Source organism: Protobothrops mucrosquamatus, unplaced genomic scaffold (genome assembly GCF_001527695.2).
Source record: "Protobothrops mucrosquamatus isolate PMUCROS unplaced genomic scaffold, P.Mucros_1.0 scaffold1028, whole genome shotgun sequence".
NCBI lineage: Eukaryota > Metazoa > Chordata > Lepidosauria > Squamata > Viperidae > Protobothrops > Protobothrops mucrosquamatus.
In genome coordinates, this window is record NW_015387263.1 from 138,785 (window position 1) to 158,065 (window position 19,281).

A 19,281-nucleotide genomic window follows, 5' to 3' on the forward strand; every position below is an offset into this window, starting at 1 on the left:
ACTAAACTTCCACATTGGATTATGTAATGCATATCATTTTCAGAACCGAAGAAGGAAAAGTGAACTGAATGTCCTTCAGCTTCTACAAACTGTCTTCCTTGTGCAGGTAATTAAAGCAGTGGAGGAAGGATACCGTTTGCCACCACCCATGGACTGTCCAGCTGCCTTATATCAGATGATGCTGGACTGTTGGCAAAAAGACAGAAACAACAGACCAAAGTTTGAACAGATTGTCAGCATCTTGGACAAGCTTATCCGTAATCCCAGCAGTTTAAAAATTATCACCAACGCAGCTGCAAGGTGACACAATCTATACATTTATAACTTGCTATATAACTTGAATATGTGGCAAAGGAAATGTTTGCTGTGAAATATTAGTTAGGGAGACAGAATACCTCGTTCAATAGTGCATTCCAGGGCATTCTTTAGGCTTGATTTAAAAATATCAGAACAAGACTTTGCAACTGAGTGGTCATGTTGAATTAGTATTGACACAACATCAGAAGAATTTATCATTATCTCTTATGTCAAGATTGTTACTGTGCGTCAGGGAGTACGTTTGTCTATGTATTTCTCAGCATATAAGCTTAAAAGTACATCATAAATGCTAGTTAAATTTCAGAAGCTGATTAGCCTAGGTGTGCTGAGAAGAGTGGAATTCAAGCAGCATGTGTATATTTGTTGACCTCTAAAATAAAACACAATTCACAATTCACTGCTGAGGCCAAATCCTTCTCAGAAAGAAAAATGTATTTATGTACTTGAAGATTAATTTTGCATAATTCCTTTACTACTTTGAAAATACTTTTGAAGTATTTTTTCAATAGCTCCATGTGCAGCATTAAATAATTTTAAAAATCTTTCTAACTGTAGCAATTGGTTTGATTTTAAACATCAGTGTTGTATTTTGCTCCTCAATATGCATGGTCTTTTAAATTTTGAGTGCAGTGAAAAACCAGAGAACAATCTTTCAAGTTTTATTAGTTGGGGGTTGTATTATTCTATTATTAGAATAGAATAATAACCATAATTTATTTGATTTTTTTGATAGTTCCAAATATCTGAAGTTCTGCATATAAAATTTTGGGGTTTTATTCAGAGAAAGTTCATTTTGAACATTTTCGTTACTGTTTTCTATTTAAAACTTAATATTTTTTTAGATCCTGGTGTATTGCTTTATAATTATAAATATTAAGCCTGATTATAAAACACCAATAATAAAATACAAAAAGCCAATATATTTATTATAATAACTTGCATTCTTTTGAGGTGGGATAGAAGTATAGAACCTGTACATTAGATATCTTCATCCACTCCCAATCCTAGACCCCACAAGCATCAATAAAATTTTACTGTAAGTTTGCCAATAACTAATTGAAATGAGGGAGTAAAATAGGTTTTTTTTTGTTTATATGCTTCCATTATGCATTGGAAAAAGGAAAAAAGTACAATTATGCTGCTTCCTAAAGTGCAGGGGAAAAAAATAGAATAGAAATACAGAGGGGCCTGGTAGCATCTGTCAGAAATAAGCTCCTTATATTAAGGGACTATAGTAATCCTAGTATTGGTATAGTTTCCAGCAATATTCAGTTCCGAAGGCTAGTAAGATTCTGTACTATAGTATCCATTTTTATTAATATTATTATAAAATTATTAATTTACTATAGAAGCTGTTTCTTTTATTTATTTTATTTACTAATATTATTATTTATTTACCATTACTAATCATTAGAAAAGACTCTAATGTTGAGAAAGATTGAAAGCAAAAGAAGAAGGGAAGAGCAGAGGATGAGATGGTTAGATAGTGTTGTTGATGCAATGAATGTGAATTTGTGTAAACTCCAGGAGGAAGCGGAAGCTGGCATGCTATGGTCCATGGGGTCATGAAGAGCCTGACATCTCAGTAGTTGAATAACCATCAACTACCTTAGCCTTATGGCAATGTATAGTACATGATTTATAGTAAAAATCATAAAATTAAGAATATTTCTAACTGAACATTAAACTTCTCAATTTTTAAAAATTTTGCAAAGTGTTCTTTCAAGGCCTTTTTAATGAAGAATTTCTGTTTCTCAACAGTACAGATAATGCATTTGTATCAACAGCACAATTTGAAAGAATCTCTACTAATTATAAATAAGTGCTAGGGAACTATGGCCCTTTCATGACTTGTGGACTTCAACTCCCAGAATTCTGGGAGTTAAAAGTCCACAAATTATAAAGGGGCCATAATTTCGCTCCTCTGTTATAAATGTGATAGTTCCAGTCTGCTCTATGTTCTGCTGGTCAGACTGCACTTAGGTAATTGGTTACCACTATACAAGTAAGATGTTGATTAACTGGAAAAAGTACAAAGATGGTGAGGGTTCTAGAGCCTAAATCCTCTGAAGAATGTTGAAACAAACCAGGTAAAGAAGGTGAGACTAAGACCAGACATAATATCACTCTTGCAATTCTGAAGGGCTATCACAGGAAAGAGAATGTGGATTTATTCTCTACATCACTTACATTTGATCACTTACAATTAGTGGAAACTTTACAGTGGGAAGTCCAAATGTGATAGCAGAAGGATTTTTCTGATTGTGAGAGTTATTAAGCAATAGAGAGTAGCAGCCTGCCTCCTAAAGCCCCAGGGATTCCATTACTGGAGGTGGTTAAGCAAAGGTTACATAGGTAAACAGCCACATGCCTGGAATGGTGTGAGGTTTCTCTTGTGGGGTAGATATTGGATGGAAAACTTACAAGGTCTTTTCTAACCCAATGATTACCACAATGAGCAAGGAGAGAAATATTATAAAATATATTCTTGAGGTAATATGAATCCAAGATAAAAGGGCTTTAGACAGGACTTTATGTGACATAGTTAATAAGCTACTGTGTTCATTAGCTGTAGCAACATGCAGCCTATGAAGCATCTCTGGCAGGATGATCCAGTCTCCTTTTTATGAAGGAGAGGTGGGAATGTCTCTGCAATGTTCTCATTCAGCAAATACCTGTGGAGTGTATGTGAGGATTAGCATGATGAAAGAGCACTTTGCCATTGATTAACTATGCAGACCGCAAAAATGCAAACCACAAGAGATGACTTTTTTGTATATAGTACACAAAATTACAGTTATATTTTAAGCCATGGTTTCAAACAAAAGAAATGTAGGTAGAAGAATAGCTGCATAAAATTAGGGGAAGCATAAGTTGTATCTTTTGAAAGGAAGATGCAACACTGAAAATTCATTGCAAGATTATTGCAGATGATTAACATTTTGCAGTTCAAAATTAGCAATATTAGTAACAGCCCAAGGCATTTGGAGCTATATGGTTTGCCCAGTATGATATATGAATCATCATTAACCTAGATCCAACCTTTCATCTCTCATCAAAGAATACAATGTTGAAAGAAATAATAAAATCTATTCATAGAAAAACATTTTTTCCTGATGAAGTAGGCAAGTGCACAACTTCTTTCATTATTTATCTTAGAGATTCCAGTTCTGAAAGTTGCTAAATTAAAGTATTTCAGTTAACTGAATAAAAAAATAACATAGCTTCCTTATCTCCTCCCCAAAAGGCCATTTTTTTAAAAAAAAAAGTTAAAGTTAGAATGAAAATTCAAAATCAGCAAAATGTGGAAAGCCTAAAGAGCAATTAGTTAGTTATCTCTGTGGATTTAAATAGAATAAATTAAATTTGCTTACTAAATACATAAAAACCAGAGGAAATGAAATCCTGAAGCAGGTTTACTCTGGGGGAGGAAGGGAATTCTCCCCAAAACAATGGCTGCCTAAAGGAGCTCAAAGCTGGCTAGAGTAAGCTCCAGGTTGTCAAAAGGCAACAAAGTATGATCAATTTTAATCGTATTTAACAAGCCAATTCACAGCATGGTTTCTGAAGGAAGCTTGTATCAACAAAAGCTTTCAGTCTTCTCAAAGTTGTGTGGTATGGCTTTCAAAGGGGATTAAATAAAATAATGGAAGATAGACTATCTGTTATGTTCATGTCTGTATGGCGGGTTGGTTAAGTGTTAAAGCACCTAATAATGTCATAAACACAGGTCACAATATATTGAAGACAACATAAAGCAGATTCTCAAGCTAGGCCAATATTTACACACAGAGTTCACTTGAAGGTTGAAATATCTAATAGTGTCCATTATCCAAAGTTGAGGTCCAGGGTTAAGAGTCAGAACTACAACAGTCAGTAGAAATGACAACAAGGTTAAAGTCTGGTGTATAAATATGTCATTTTTAGTGCTAGCTATTCCAAACTATGTATTTATAAAGCCAACCATTAAGTGATTCACAAAAGTCACATTCTCATTACGAGGTCATTACATTTCACTAAATGTTTTCTCACGAGGAGCCTATGCTCTAGTCATTTGTTACATTATTGGGTTTAAAGCTGCATTTGCTTGTGTTCCCTGTGGTTTATATTTATATATATATATATTCTTTTTAATATATATATATTAACCCCAAAATAATATTTCATATATATATATAAAGGATCTTGTTTGTACATCCATCTGTCATCTGCAAATTAGAAAGATATGTGTCCAAAAACCAAACAGAATTGTAATGGCTATGAGTATAACCTTGAAGAAAATGAGGAAGAGGCAATGGTCATATAAGACAAATCTGAATCCAAAGCAAGAATAGAAATTGAGCAAGCATCTGAAACTTTACTGTCCCTAATTCTCTTTAGAATAAAGGCAGGGAGAGAAAAGTGCATTCAGTATGCAAGATTCTGTGAACTATAACCCTATAATGAAAATAATTTCAGTATTCCTCATTTTAGTGTTCAAGTCTGGTCTATTTTGATAGTGTAGTAGCAAAATAAAAATCAGGTTTTAAAATGAATATGATTTAGTTGGGGACTTCATAGATTTTTTTTTTTTTAAAAAAATCTCTAGTTTATCCCATTATAATAGAATGGGATTATTTGAACTCCATTCTGAAAATCAATTTCTGGAAAAGAGGTAAGGATCTGTAGGGGTCCAAAATTAGGGCTAGGATTAGGATTAGATTAAGATTAGGAACTAGAAACCAGGAGACCAGGTTAGAAATCAGGAGTTCTAGTCTTCCTTAGGCATGAAGTTAGCTGGGTTGTTTTGGGCCAATCACTCTCAGCCCATGATGTCATATTTGGGCAACAAGCTGGTTGGTCAATTCCTGTTGCAACTAATGGATCAACACTTGGTTCATCTGGGAAAAATGGACCATTCACTTACTTGTGGAAAAAATACCTTTTTTTCTTGTGATCAAATGATTTGGGAGACAAATATTTGACCTAGGATTTCTCTACCTATACTAAAATATTGAACCAATTCTAGAATTCTAGAAAAACTACTCAATATTATATAAAAGGATCATCCATCTTCCAACTGGCTTATTTATTTTTTTATTTATTTAAATTGTTATGGCCACCCACTTCATAAATAGTAATTAGAACTTTACCATTTCCGACCATAGGTTTTCAGTACAGCGATCATAATGTAACCAAAGTGCAAATAAAAGCATCTGCCAGCAATTGTAGACAATTGCAGATTTGAGGATGTTCAGTATTTGCAATAGAATTTGAAAAATCAAATATCACAAGTTTTTTAACTAAAAGGCTTTGCCATTTGTCCCAAAAGTGCCTTTTTCATGAGGCAACTGGACTTTGTTGTCCAGTTGCCTCGCGAAAAAAGCACCTTTGGGACAACCATGACCTGGATGACTGAGAATTTCTATAGACACTTTGCCATTTGATTTGCAAGCTGACATGGAAGCTTGGCTCAAAAATGTTTCTGCATGATTATCATTGAGTACAGGATAGCCATAACAGAGGAAATTAGGTTACAAGAGTATCCATAAGGGTCAAAAAGTCAATCACAACACAATGCAAATCTTGCCTCTTTTTGTATTAATTGCATATTCTTTGTTCACAAGGTCATAGCTGCCATGTTTATTCGAACCATGCAATATCCCTGCTACACTAATCATATTTAATAACTAAGATCATATTGTTTATTTAATGACAATCTCAAAAGCAAGTATAAATAGCTGTAAAACCAGAACTAGTGCTTCTTATACAATTTTTCTTCCTTAGTGTGTCATTCATTTTCATGACTCCTGATAATATATGATACATATTTTAGTGCATTTGGCAATAAAATTAATATTAGAAGAAAAACTGTTTCCTTAAGCTGGCAGACAATAAAGTAATCTTGCAATTTGTTCAGAATTCTACTCCTTGAGTTTATTTTAATACCAGCATAGTGTAAGAGATGACCAGGGCAAGGTCAACCACATCAACAGTTTGGAGTTGTTACCCTCCCACAAGAGACCTAAGTCAAGCCTCTAGTGCATTCCATTAACTCTTATCTAATGCCAACTTGCCTTAACCATTAGTAGATCAGATTTTTATGTACAATATGGGTAGCATGAAATAAACTCATAGGACTTTTGAACTCTATCCCAGCTCTTGGTTTCTTGTGCCTGACACATGGTTTGAGTATAGTTAAAGTATAGCTATCTAATTGCAGAGTAACAGAAAAGATGGTTTCTTACCTTTTTCTATTTTGGATGATACCTGCTTGATTTTGAATGGAGTTCTACGCTTTTCAAAAAATTGCATGCCTTTTTGCGTTCTGTTGGTTGAACCTAATGAAAAGTATGATGAGACAATATTATGTTGGATTATTTTCATGGACCACCATGGCTATGATTGTTTTTTAGAATGAGAGTGTAGTGAACTGTCAATAAGATAATGAAAATAAATCCAGGAACCCCTCTAGTACCTTATCTAACATCTGTCATGGACCATACCCTCTGGAATAGCATCCCTCCAGAGATATGGATGGCAGCCACTCTCCTAGAGTTCTGTAAAAGCCTTAAGACTTGACTTTGTTCACAGACTTTGACCTGTGATTTATGAAATTCTTATGCTTGGTTGGGCCCCTCTTTTATTTTTATACTATTTATTGCTCTAGTTCAGCTTACTACTTATGTGGGTTTCAATCCTTTCAAATTGTTTTTACTGTTTTTCTGGATTTGGGAAACTGCCCAAAGTCTTTTGGAATAGGCAGCCATAACAATCAAATAAATCAAATCAAATTAAATTTTATTAGTAGCATAATGGTACCTCTGCAATACAAGCAAGGTTTGATGGTAGCAGTTTGAAATAGAGATATCTCTCACTGAGCAGCTGATGCACTCAGAACAGTGATTAATATCAGTGGGAGGCAAAGCATTACTATGTATATGTTTATTTCAAGACATGATATTGGGGACAAGACATTCTTTGCAATGTGAAAACATTAATCTTAATGACAGCAAACCAGGGCTCTCCTGCAGAAGAACAAGGTTAATTCCAGCTGTTAACATAACAGGTTGGTGCATAAAAGCCAATTTCAAGAGACCGTTGGTTGAACATATACCCTGGAATGTTAGTGTTGAGTAGACTACTGTCCTTTTATTTATGGACACCATATGCAGCCTGATATGCTTAGAGTTCTGTTCAATAGCAATTATATAAAAAATATCTTAATATGTGTGAACCACGCTAGGGAGAACAATTTAAGAGTCTAGTAAGTGGGAGAGAGGAAAGGCAAAAATAGAGCTGGAGAAATATGTTGGGTAAAATTCATTCACTTCTAGTAAGCAAACATGTAATTTCCATGATTTCTTTTTAATGGCTGCAGTCTGATGCTAGTAGGACCTGATTTATGAAAAGCTGTGAAAAATCAGGTGGAACCCTGCAGGACATCATTTACAGTTGTACGCATTGCAGTCTATCTAATTTGTCTAGTAAAAGTGTGAGCTTATGGTGCATATCACCCAGCCCATAAATTTCATGTTTAGACCTGTTGTCTAGGGGCTGGGTCAAAGGGAGGGGGGGCTAGAAGCTAGTAAATGCAGATGCTCTGAAAGCTTTGCATTCCCTTGGTGCTCATGAGGAGACATCACAGACTGTTCACAGCAAGAAACAAATTCCTGTTCATTGATAAACTGTCCAGATGTCCTCTCCAAGGAAGAAAGTAGCCTTTTGGCTTTGTTACAACATCCTACACAATATTGTGATTATTTGAATTAAAATTAGTTAATATTTTAATTCATTATATTAGTAAACATTAAAAATAGTTTTTGCACATTGTTATCCTGCTTCTTTGTTTTTCCCCCTCAGTTTGTTCTTTTTTTAGCTGCTTAAATTGATGCATCTTTTTTAAAAAATAAAAGGAGGAGGATAGGTTAATTACAACTTCTCAGGCTTTATATACACCTTGGGCTTCTGCACGTTTCTTAGGTAAACTGGAAATTAAACGGGTCATTTTCATGGAACAAACAGGAGGCAGTTAGTCACTTTTGATATGGTTCATATGAAAATTCTTTATTCTTTATTTTTGAAATGAAAACAGGAAAATTGGCAGAAATCCAAAGATGTATGTGAATATGTGATCCTGAAGAAATGCATGTCCACTCAAAGCTTAGTCTCAGCTATTTAATAGCCAGAAGCCATTTAAGAGAAAACTCTAAATATTGGTCATATTAAAAGAGATGGTTATTTGGTGCTTAAATAAATGGGCACGTTCTAATTTTTACTACAATGGTTGATATAATACAATTCATATATTATGCTATTAATAGTATTCCCAAAACAGAATTTTCCATATTCATGTAACAACAACAACAACAACAACAACAACAACAACAACAACAACAACAATAATAATAATAATAATAATAATAATAATAATAATAATAATAATAATAATAATAATAATGTTTAGAATAATCTAAATTCCCCAATGCCATGCAATACTTTTTAATAGCTCTGTGACTGTGTGAAGCGACAAGGGGCATTCAGTGGAAGAAATTATGGAATTTTGGATAAGGTCAGCCCTATTATTAGATGAAATGAGGCAGGTAGGCTCAAGTGTCAGGTGTTTAGGAGGTGTCATAATAGGTTATGTAAAGAGCTGTAAGTTTCACTTTGTGAATATTCCATGTGAGATGCAAAAAAGCATAACCTTGTCCTTTACCTCCATTATAACATGTTGTTAGTAGTCATGTTCATAGACCATTTCTCCCTGTATCAGTACAACATGTGTTGGCTGGAATGGCAGAAGTTCATATTAGAGTCAACAATTTTAACACAAGACTGTTGAATATGTCACAGCTCTACCATATAAGGAAAACGCAGGCAATAAAAATGAAAACAGAGACTGACCTATGTCTTCTGTCAACAACATCATTGCTAAACATCTATTCATGTTGAGTTTCTTTCACTTGTGCTGTTGTTGTTTAAGAAATTTTATAATATTGAGCACAATTTTGAACAAAATTAACTAGAAACTTTTTGTCAAATGCAATAATTGGGAAAAAATCTGAGACAGGAGGCAGTGTGATAGAGAAAATTATGCTATGTGTCCTTCATAAAACACAAATATTATTAAAAATGTTTAAGGAATCTCATTAAAGCACAGCTCTTTAGAAATGAACAAATATACGGACTTCCGGTTTTGCACAGTAGTGCAGCAGCAGAGGCATTGCGGGGATCCACTCACTACGGCTGATTTCTGTCTGGCAGGAGACCCTAAATGGGCCTGAAGTTGCCCCGTAGAGGCAACACAGAAGGGGGGAAGGTTGATCCAATCAGTTTAAGAAAAGCCCTCCAGAAACCGGCAGGAGAAGAGGTTAGCTCAACTTCCGAGTCTAGCCCAAGCTACAAGCAACCAAAGTCCAAAAGTATTACTCTAAGCTGACTGTAAACAACGTATTTGGAACTGCAATTTTCTCTCTTCTATTTGGAAATTGATTTCATGGGGGGAAAAACCAAGAAGCAAAAATCCTCTGAAAGTGAGAAGGAGGAGATCTTTTGCCCCACCCTCCTGCAAATGGAAGTGGCAAATTAAACCTTTCAGGGGGAATAGAAATACATTGAAATAAAAAGAATATGACTTAATTTGGATGTTTGAAATTGGTGGAATCTGTTAAGATTTTCCTTTTATATCATCAAAACATAAGTAAATAAGTGTTTATTACTGGAGGAACTGGTGCTGACATCTAGTGGTGGGTGAAAATATTACAACAACAGCTGCTCTACTACAGGGACTGGCAAGGCCCAGGAAAAGATAAATTTGATCTTGGTGACCTTCAATGTCTTAATAACAAATAACAACTGTGATTAAAAAAGGAAACATCTTGGGCTTTCTATAAAGTGAGAACTATAAACTCTAAAAAAAAGAATTGATCTTTCTGGATTACAAATACTAACTCATCTGTGACTCTAAAGCCATCTGCAGAGAAAAGAAAACCCTGATTTTTGGCTATCATGGAAAACCAGAGATCTGCAGAAAGAATATACCAAGAAAAAACAAATACTTTCCAGAAGGAGATCTATGCTATGTTGCAACTAATCCAAACAACAGTAGTCTCAAGGAAATTAAACATAACCTTAAAAACATAAATGAACACATCTCCAATTTAACTTTACAACATAAAAATTCTCAGAAAATAAAAATAGAGAGCAGAGAAAACAGACAAGTGATTACGAGACAGAGGAGAGAGATTTCAAGATGGAATTTAACAATATTAGAAAATATGACTTAACCCAGATGGAAAAAAATCTACAAGGAACACTGGACATGGAAAAGACAAACTATATGTTAAGATTACAAAATAAGTTTGAGGACAAGAAAAAAGATTTGGTAAAATGGATTTTGCCAGGAGAACAACAAGAAAAGATTTTCAATGAATATGAAGGGCAAAACCTTCCTATAAAAACATCTTACCTGTTTTGCCTTTTGTACTTGCAATAACATTTATAAGTTTATGGGAAGACTCTTTGATTCATCGAAGCATATTGAACAAGAAAGATGTTGGGGGGGGGAAAGGCTAAAATGAACATCAAGAAATTAGATTATGGGAATTATCAGAGGGAGTATTTAAAAATTAAACATTTGTTTGAATATAGTTAAAGAAATAGAAAGATTTTGAATATAAATGAAAATTAGTTTAAGAGGAATAAGCCCCTAAAGTAATATAGTATGCCTTCTTTCTTTTTATTTTGTGTTTGGTGTTTTTCTTGACATGAGAAATATAAAAATGTTGGGATGGTTTATATAAGAAATGTTTTCTCTGTTTTGTCTTTTTTTTGGCTCTTATTTTCTTTTAAGATATGAGAAATGTAAAAATGTGATGGCTTGTATGAGAAAAAAGATTTAAATACTTAAGTGTAACTAATTTTGAGAAAATCTTAACCAGTAAGAATGTTTTGAATACTGTGGGGAAAACAAATTTAAATAAGAATGTAAACAGGATTTAGGATGAGGTAATCAAGATGATCAATGAAAAGAAGCTTTATACTGATGTGGTTATTATTTGCAGAAATATGAGAAAAATGTTTATATTTAATTGTCATTTATTTAAATAAGAACTGTATTAATTTAAGGTTGGCTAAAGAGAATATTATTGGAAGAAGAGAAAATCAAGTAAAGTTATTATATAGACTATAGAATTATAGAAATTAATTGTTATTGGTTGTTTTTTAAACACTAACCCAGACAACACGATGTTTACCAAATATTAAGGTGTATGTTAAAAATCAATAAAACATATTTTAAAAAATGAACAAATATAACCACAGATCTGCTTATAATCTACAAAAGTTTTGGATAAAGGCTTCAGAGAGCTCCCTCAAATTGTAAATTTGGTAAATTTTAAGGAAGGAGGAAAGTATTAAATATGCAAATGACAGAGTTACATAAAATAATTTAATAAAAGTAATCATAAATAAAAGTAAACATACTGAAATCATTTTTGAATAGGAAATAGGAATAGGAAAGCCAAGTATAGGCCTGAAGAACAATTATTCATCTTTGCAGATTGTCTCCTAATAGGACACAGCTTATGTGAGTATTAGGACAGGTCATTTCTAAGTTACCAGGCCCTAAGCTTTACGAGACTTTATAGGTGATAAACAATACCTTGAATTGCATATAGCAATAAACTGTTAACAAGCATGGCTTCTAGAACAATGGTGTAATTTGGTATAATGCACAAAACCATTATTGCAATATTTTAACCAGCTGAAATTTGTTTGTTCAAAAGAATCTGAAACTCCTGATTTTTTGCATGGAACCAATAGAAAACCAAATATCTTCTGCTTTGACAGCTGTGTACATGTATAGAGATAGATCATCTGTGGGCATTAACAATTAATTTAGCTTGAAGATGAATCTTGACTTATTTCTGTTGCCTTACTATTACTTCTGTTTTATTCCAGGCCATCAAATCTCCTACTGGACCAAAGTAGCATTGAAATCTCACCCTTCCGCTCAACAGGTGACTGGCTCAATGGTATTCGGATAGGGCAATGCAAAGACATATTCACAGGAGTGGAATACAGTTCATGTGATACAATAGCCAATATTTCCTCAGAGTAAGAATTTTATTAAAGATATATTATTACATTTTTTTTCAATTCTCATTAAGTTTACCCAATTAAGACTGAATCTCATGGTAATTAGGAGGGTATCTGAGAAATCCACATTTTATAGATGTTTAATGCTAAAGCTTAATTTTGAAAATGAAGATAGGATCTCAATGAAAAATAATCTTCTAAGATCCTGGTCATCCTTAAATCCCAAAATAAATGGAAACAGTGGACCTGAAAAATATTTTTTCTGTGACCTAGTAATAGCTATATATTTTCACCAAAGACTTCAGTAAGATCTATATTGGTCCTCCATCTCCACTTACTCTTCCCCCGAGCCCTTCAAATCAATGTACAGTGGGACTCCTTATTAACTGGATATTGAAACCAAGATCTCCCAAGGCTTAGTGACTTAAAAATCTACACACTGCTAATAACCATTGGATTTGCATATCTGTGGTGCCAGGAGTCTTTGTGAATATTATACCATCAAGTTCTGGTATGAAACTTGTGATTAATTTAAGTAAAGCTATGGATTTAATGTGTTATGGGTTTAAATGTATTTTAAATATAACACTTTTGAATATTTTCAATATCTTTTTCCAATATAGTTGTGTTCACTTTGACATCTTGTAAATACTATGTATTTTATTACAGCACCAAAGTGCATCTCATACTTCTAACTTAGGTTACATAGATATCATAAAGATTAAGGAAAGTTCATACCTGAAATCTAGTATCAGTGGAGTAATTCATTCACTTTAGTCAAACACCTACATGCTAATAGTTATTATAAGCAAACCTTGTGCTATAAAATCCACATAATAACAGAACGCACACTTGCTATTGACATCCAGGGTAGCTGCCATTCCTGTCTAACTCATACATTTTGACTATAACAGTCAAATCATGCAAGATCTGAAATTTCTTTATAGTTACTACAGCTTTCAAAGAATTTATGATATTTAGGACTGCAGAGGTTTATTTTGCTTACCAAGTCCAACCTCTTGATTAGTTTAGGAAGCCAATGTAACGTATCACTCATAGTCAGTTGTCCAGCCTCTCTTTGATCCTATCTATTTCAGAATCGCTCATCACCTTTCTGGGTAATTGATTTCATTGCAGAATTGCTTCTTATAACCTAGTTCCATTGTCCCATATCCTGTACTTTGAAACAGTATAAGTGTGTCTTGATCGTTTTCTAGATGGCATCCTTTTAGATATTTGAAAAGTCCATTCTCCTAAAGGCTAAATATGGCCAATTCCATTTATACCAAAAAGAAGAAGGGCTGTTTTCTTAGAACTTAGACCCACCCATAATGCATTTGTTGGTATAAATGGAATTGGCACGATTAGTCTTTAGAAGATTGGATAGGCTTCTTTCCCTCTCCTGTCCTAAATTTCAGCTTAAAATTTAGCAGGATCAGAGAAAGGTAGTCACTATTTACAGTGTGTGTGTGTGTGTGTGTGTGTGTGTGTGTGTGTGTGTGTGTGTAAAGTGAGTCACTTGCCTCCTATTTAATAATAAAAGGAACCAAAACAACTTACAACAACTGTTTTTGCTATTACTTTTCAGTGACATGAAGAAAGTTGGGGTGACGATTGTTGGACCACAGAAAAAACTTATTAGCAGTATTAAATCTCTGGAAATACATACAAAGAATTGCCCTGTTCCTGTGTAAATTACAAAATGCCAGCATTCAGGACCCATCTGGAGAAAGGGCGAAAAATTACTGAAAAAGGTCCTGATAATGTGTGGAAAATTGTGAGACTTAAGAGGCACTGTTGCAACAAAATGGGGCAATTTGCAACAAACGTGAAATTTCCAGCCCATTAAAAGACTCATAAAGTTGAGTTCAATTGCCTTAAAATAGGAATGAAAAACTTATTTTCTATCTCTTATTCTTGAAGGAGGGGTACTTCCCTATAGTAATAATGGACTGCTCAAACATAAAATGCATTTGGAAGAAAAAAAGAAAGTGTTTAAAAAATACTTGTAACTTAAGCCATTCAAATATTAATAGACTGAATATCATAAAAGGCAAAAGAAACAGTGGATGTAATACGGTGTTTGGAATGACTGTCAACAGCATTAAACGGTATTTTTTTTAATATGAGGAAAGGATAGGCACGTAGCATTTTATTTCTTTAATTCCTGTAAGCATATTCGAGGATGATACCTCAGACTTGTCTAGCCATATCTGCAATGATATCGTTGCAATATTTTGTTTTTGACTGTGGATGGTAAATCTGAATGACAATTGGGTGAAAATGAAGGCAATACTTCACAGATACTTGTCCTGGGTGTGTTCTTTAAAAACAAAACTTTTTATATATATAAAATGCATATTTATTTCCTTTAAAAATGTTCCTCTTGTTTATATTTATATAGGTTTTGACTGGGATTAATGACTGCCAAATGCCAAATTTCTTCAAACTTTAGCTGTCATCAATATTTAAGGGGGGGGGAAGATCAGTAAAACTCATGTGATTTTATTCCTAATAAAAATTTCACTACAAAGGAACTGATGTGCATACAAGAATGCTCACAAACTTATAATACATCCTATACAAATATGGAGAATTTCATGCACAACATTTTTAACATGGAACCATATAACAATCTTATTTCACATGGGGAATATTCTTGGGGAACTATTTAATTGCATGTACTTAAACGTTGCAGTATTCAGATAGTTTTGGAGTGTATCAGATGTTTAACTGTTTGATGGATTACTTGGTAGTAGAATTCTTTGCTTATGTTGCCCTAGGATTAAAAAAAAAGATACTCTTAGGTGCTTCCAGACAAGGATGTTCTTGTGTAGAAACGATCCAAACAACATCGTCTTCCATTTGTTAGCTTGTTTTGTTAATCAGAATTTCTTCTATTTTCTTTCTCAATGGAATACACAGCACACACACACACACACACACACACAAAACACAATTACCTACCATGTATTTTGATCAGTAACAATAGAAGCTATCTGTTGGAAAACATTATTTTCTCACTTTAAATTACTGGTCACAATATATGTGAAATAATGATGTTATTACAATGCAGCATGTGTATGGTTATAAAATTTTATTTAAATGAATTCCCATCTTATTCATGTCCTTTTGCTCTATTTGGCCTTCTTTGAACATCCTTTTTTATGGTAACTAACAACAATTATTTTAATGTAATCCAAAACTTGCAGAAACTGTGACATCTAACGTAGTATGTAATCATATTTGAAAATGGATAAAGTAACATTCAAAATATTAGTTATACATGGAATGTCTTTGCTCATTCTGTAATTTTAATATCCCTCTAGTATGATTTCATTTTTCATGATATTCTGCTGGCCTTGAAAAGTACACAACATGTTAAAATGTTTTGAAAGGGCATAACAGTTCTGAAAGAAATTGGATTGGATTAAATTAACATTTTCATACTAATAATGATTCCTTCATTCTTTTAAAAAAATATTCTTTATACCTTATTGCAAAAATTCAAGCCAATAAGAAATAAGGTAAAATAAAAATAATATAATTGTTCTTCTGAACAATAACATGTGGAAAAATTATCCTACAATCAACTTTCAGTTCCTATAAAAGAAAAAAAAAGCTCATCAAAATTTCAAAATAGATTTAAGTTTTAGCTATTTTTAATTTTATCGCAGTATCTAGTAATGCCAGGGAACATTATTTTGAGTATGCTCATTACTTGGAATGGGTATCGTAGTTTGTTCAGGAGAATTACTTCTTTTCCTCCTAAGAGGATTTTTAAAAAGCTCTTAGTCTTCTCTTTCTTACAAATTTTGTACTCCTGAAGGGCATTCTATAGCCCCCATTTTCCCTATCCCATGTACATATGTAAACTTAGCAGTGTAAAATTTTTAACTGTGGAGTAGAGGAAATAGAATTTTTGTGGCCATCTTCCTGTACAGGACCTGCCTTTGATTATTTACATCAAAAATTTTTTTAAAAAAAACAGTCATTACAAATAATATGTAATAATTGATTTTGTATCTTAAAAATATTGTTTTATGTGTATTATTTATTTCTGTTAACATATAACATAGTCTTTGCTGTACTTTAGAATCCAATAACTCGAGATGTATAGATGTAATTGGAACTCACAAATCTGAATTTACTTTTAACATTTATTTCAAAGCATTACTTACTCAGTTAGTTTATTATGTTGTGCAAATATAGATGGCCTGTTACTAATGTAAAATGATTTGTAGTGGAAACATTTATATTTTTATAATAAACATAATGAAAGTATTTTTACATATTGGAATGCGGAGGTGATTGTTTAAAACTTGCACAAGTTTTTATGGTTTTGCATTAAATTTGCAGCATCTGCTTAACTAAATTTTTGATTTAGGTTTGGCTTCATTGCATTAGATGGTAAGATTAAACTACTTTACCATAAGGTTAAAACTTCTGAATGTTCTTACTTGATGTCAATTTTCATATCCATGAAGATGCTCCATTGGGAATTCCCCGGGATAGATGGCTATTTGTAAATCATTCTTACTGCTAGATTAGGGTCCAACAGCTATAGCTTCAATAATACAAATCACATTTAGGGGAAATTAAGCCAAAGTCAATTTTTGTTCCTATTAAAATAATTTGGTTTCTACACTCCTCAAGCCCATTACTGTTTCTTCTACAACATGAACATGTCACTCCTAACTGTGTAAAACTAAGAATTTATGGTGTCTTCAGATATGTTTTATCTGAGGCATATCTGAAGACACCATGCAAAGATATATATTAAGTAAAGAAATTAAAGCATGAGATATGACAATAGAAAGTTAATAGTTTATCTTTTTTGCAGCATTTTCACCATACTTTTCTCCACCTTACAGCCTTTCCCTGCCAAGATTTCCTCTAACTAAATTGCAGTTTTTATATGAAGGTTATGACTTTATCATTGGCTTGTATTTTGACTTCTACTTCTTTTTGGAATTCCAAAGAATCCATTCAACAAATGCTATTCAACAAAACTTTGATTGCTTTTAAACCTTGGCAAATGTTTAGCTCGAGAATTCAGATGTTTGCTCCACCGCTAAATATAACAACATCTGTTTGGAGCATTAAGGAAGTTTAATTTTGATCTTTGTTCATGTGAAATATTAACATTGAGGGATCTAAATAAAAATCTCAGGTAAGTCCTTTTTTTTTCAGAAATAGTTGAGCAGAAAATGTTATCTAGTTGGGTAATGAAATGTCTGCAAGAAAATAACCAAACTCAGAGAACACCAGGGACTCCACAGTTCAACCCTGAGCCACATATGTTTTCTTCTGTTGGTACTTATTATTTTATCACATATATTTCTTAAATGCTCACTGTTCAGTTTACATGTATGTTTTTCCTTACATATAAACCAAATGGCAATTTTCATTTCTTTCAATAAACTTTCATTCTTCATAACTGGTCATGTACTATTTCCACCAGTATTTGAATGTCTTAACATTTCTTCATCCATTTCCCATCTCCAGGAAATTTTATGTCAAGATATTCAAATGTAACAGTATGTACTTATTATAGTTTTTCATTATTATGTATATCTTTCAATTGTTCACTTTATATTCTCTGTCAAACACAACAACATTGATTAATTTCCAGTTGTTTGTTCATAGAACCTAACATTTGTGTTATATCATCCATGTTTTTATTCAACACGATGGCATTGTCGGCACTTCACAATAGTATATTTGTTACAAACATTGTGATAACAGAACAAACATATGTTTTTGGGGTTCTTGTCTTATGTGCAATACTGAATTGATTTTATCCAGTGGATACATAGGAGTCTTGCAGAGTGCATGTTTAAACTTACAAATGTTTCCTATAATGTATATTTCATCTTGACCTAAATGAATAAAAATGCAGAGAAGGAAAGCCATAACTTCCTTTATAATACTTTATTTTATAACAATACAATTCTCCTGTATAACCAAGCAACACTTTAATGATCATGCTGTATTCATTCATGTAACTGAATTGCCAATTGAAGTGAAAGGTGCACAGCACGGTTGTAGAAGTGCATTGCTTTTTCTTTCCTAAAGCATTTATATAGTTTTCAACTACTGATTAATTGAATTCTATAGTTCCCACTGAGGCCATTAGGAAAATACAACCAAAACAGCAGAGTGAGGTGTGTCTTTCCTTTTAAACGAACCTTTTCCTTTTGTACTAAGTGACAGTTTAGAAATCACTGGTTTGGATTACATAGAAAGGTAAGCCAAGTTAACTTTACTAGGTTTTTTTTTTGTCATTGTTAACAAACAACAGTGTCAAGGTTCCGAATGGATGATCCCAACAAAGTAAGAACAGCTAAGACATTCCAATTTCTAATGCAAAACTTTATTGAGTATAGCATATTAGCACTGATGAATAGAAAATCAGCTCTGGTTAAATTGGTGCCAGAACAGTAAATTAAAAGTATAGAAACTCCCCTTTCCCCTGACAGTGCAAGTCACATTCCCCAATTAAACATCAGACAATTATTATGAGAGAAATCTTTTTGTTATTTTGTAAATAATCTGAGTGACCTTGATTTCAAAACTTCACAGCTCACAGCTGCCAATGCTCTTGCCATTCATCCCTCCCCCCCCCCCCGGGTCTGTTGGCAAGCTAAAAAAACAACTAGGGCTGAAGCAGAATAAAGTTTCTTTGAAGCTTGACAAATAGATTTTCTCTAAAAACTACAATTCCCAAATGGTTAAATGTACTCTTCAGCCATGTAGGTATATTTATTGTAATATTCTCACTAATGATCAAGCCTTCCTCAGTAGTAAACACAGATCCATAACATTCATTTTCCTTTGGATGCTCACAACAAGATTATTATTATTATTATTATTATTATT

General features: G+C 33.1%; 1 protein-coding gene across 1 annotated transcript in view; it reads left to right on the plus strand.

Moving 5' to 3' along the window:
• Nucleotides 1–14,113, plus strand: part of EPHA3 (EPH receptor A3) — a 68,623-nt gene extending 54,510 nt beyond the window's left edge. The window contains exons 13-15 of the mRNA XM_015819961.2: nt 107–300; nt 12,262–12,417; nt 13,988–14,113. Of these exons, the coding sequence (XP_015675447.2) occupies nt 107–300; nt 12,262–12,417; nt 13,988–14,093 (456 nt within the window). The 3' untranslated portion in view covers nt 14,094–14,113. The remainder of the gene's footprint in view (nt 1–106; nt 301–12,261; nt 12,418–13,987) is intronic.
• Nucleotides 14,114–19,281: the final 5,168 nt, after the last annotated feature.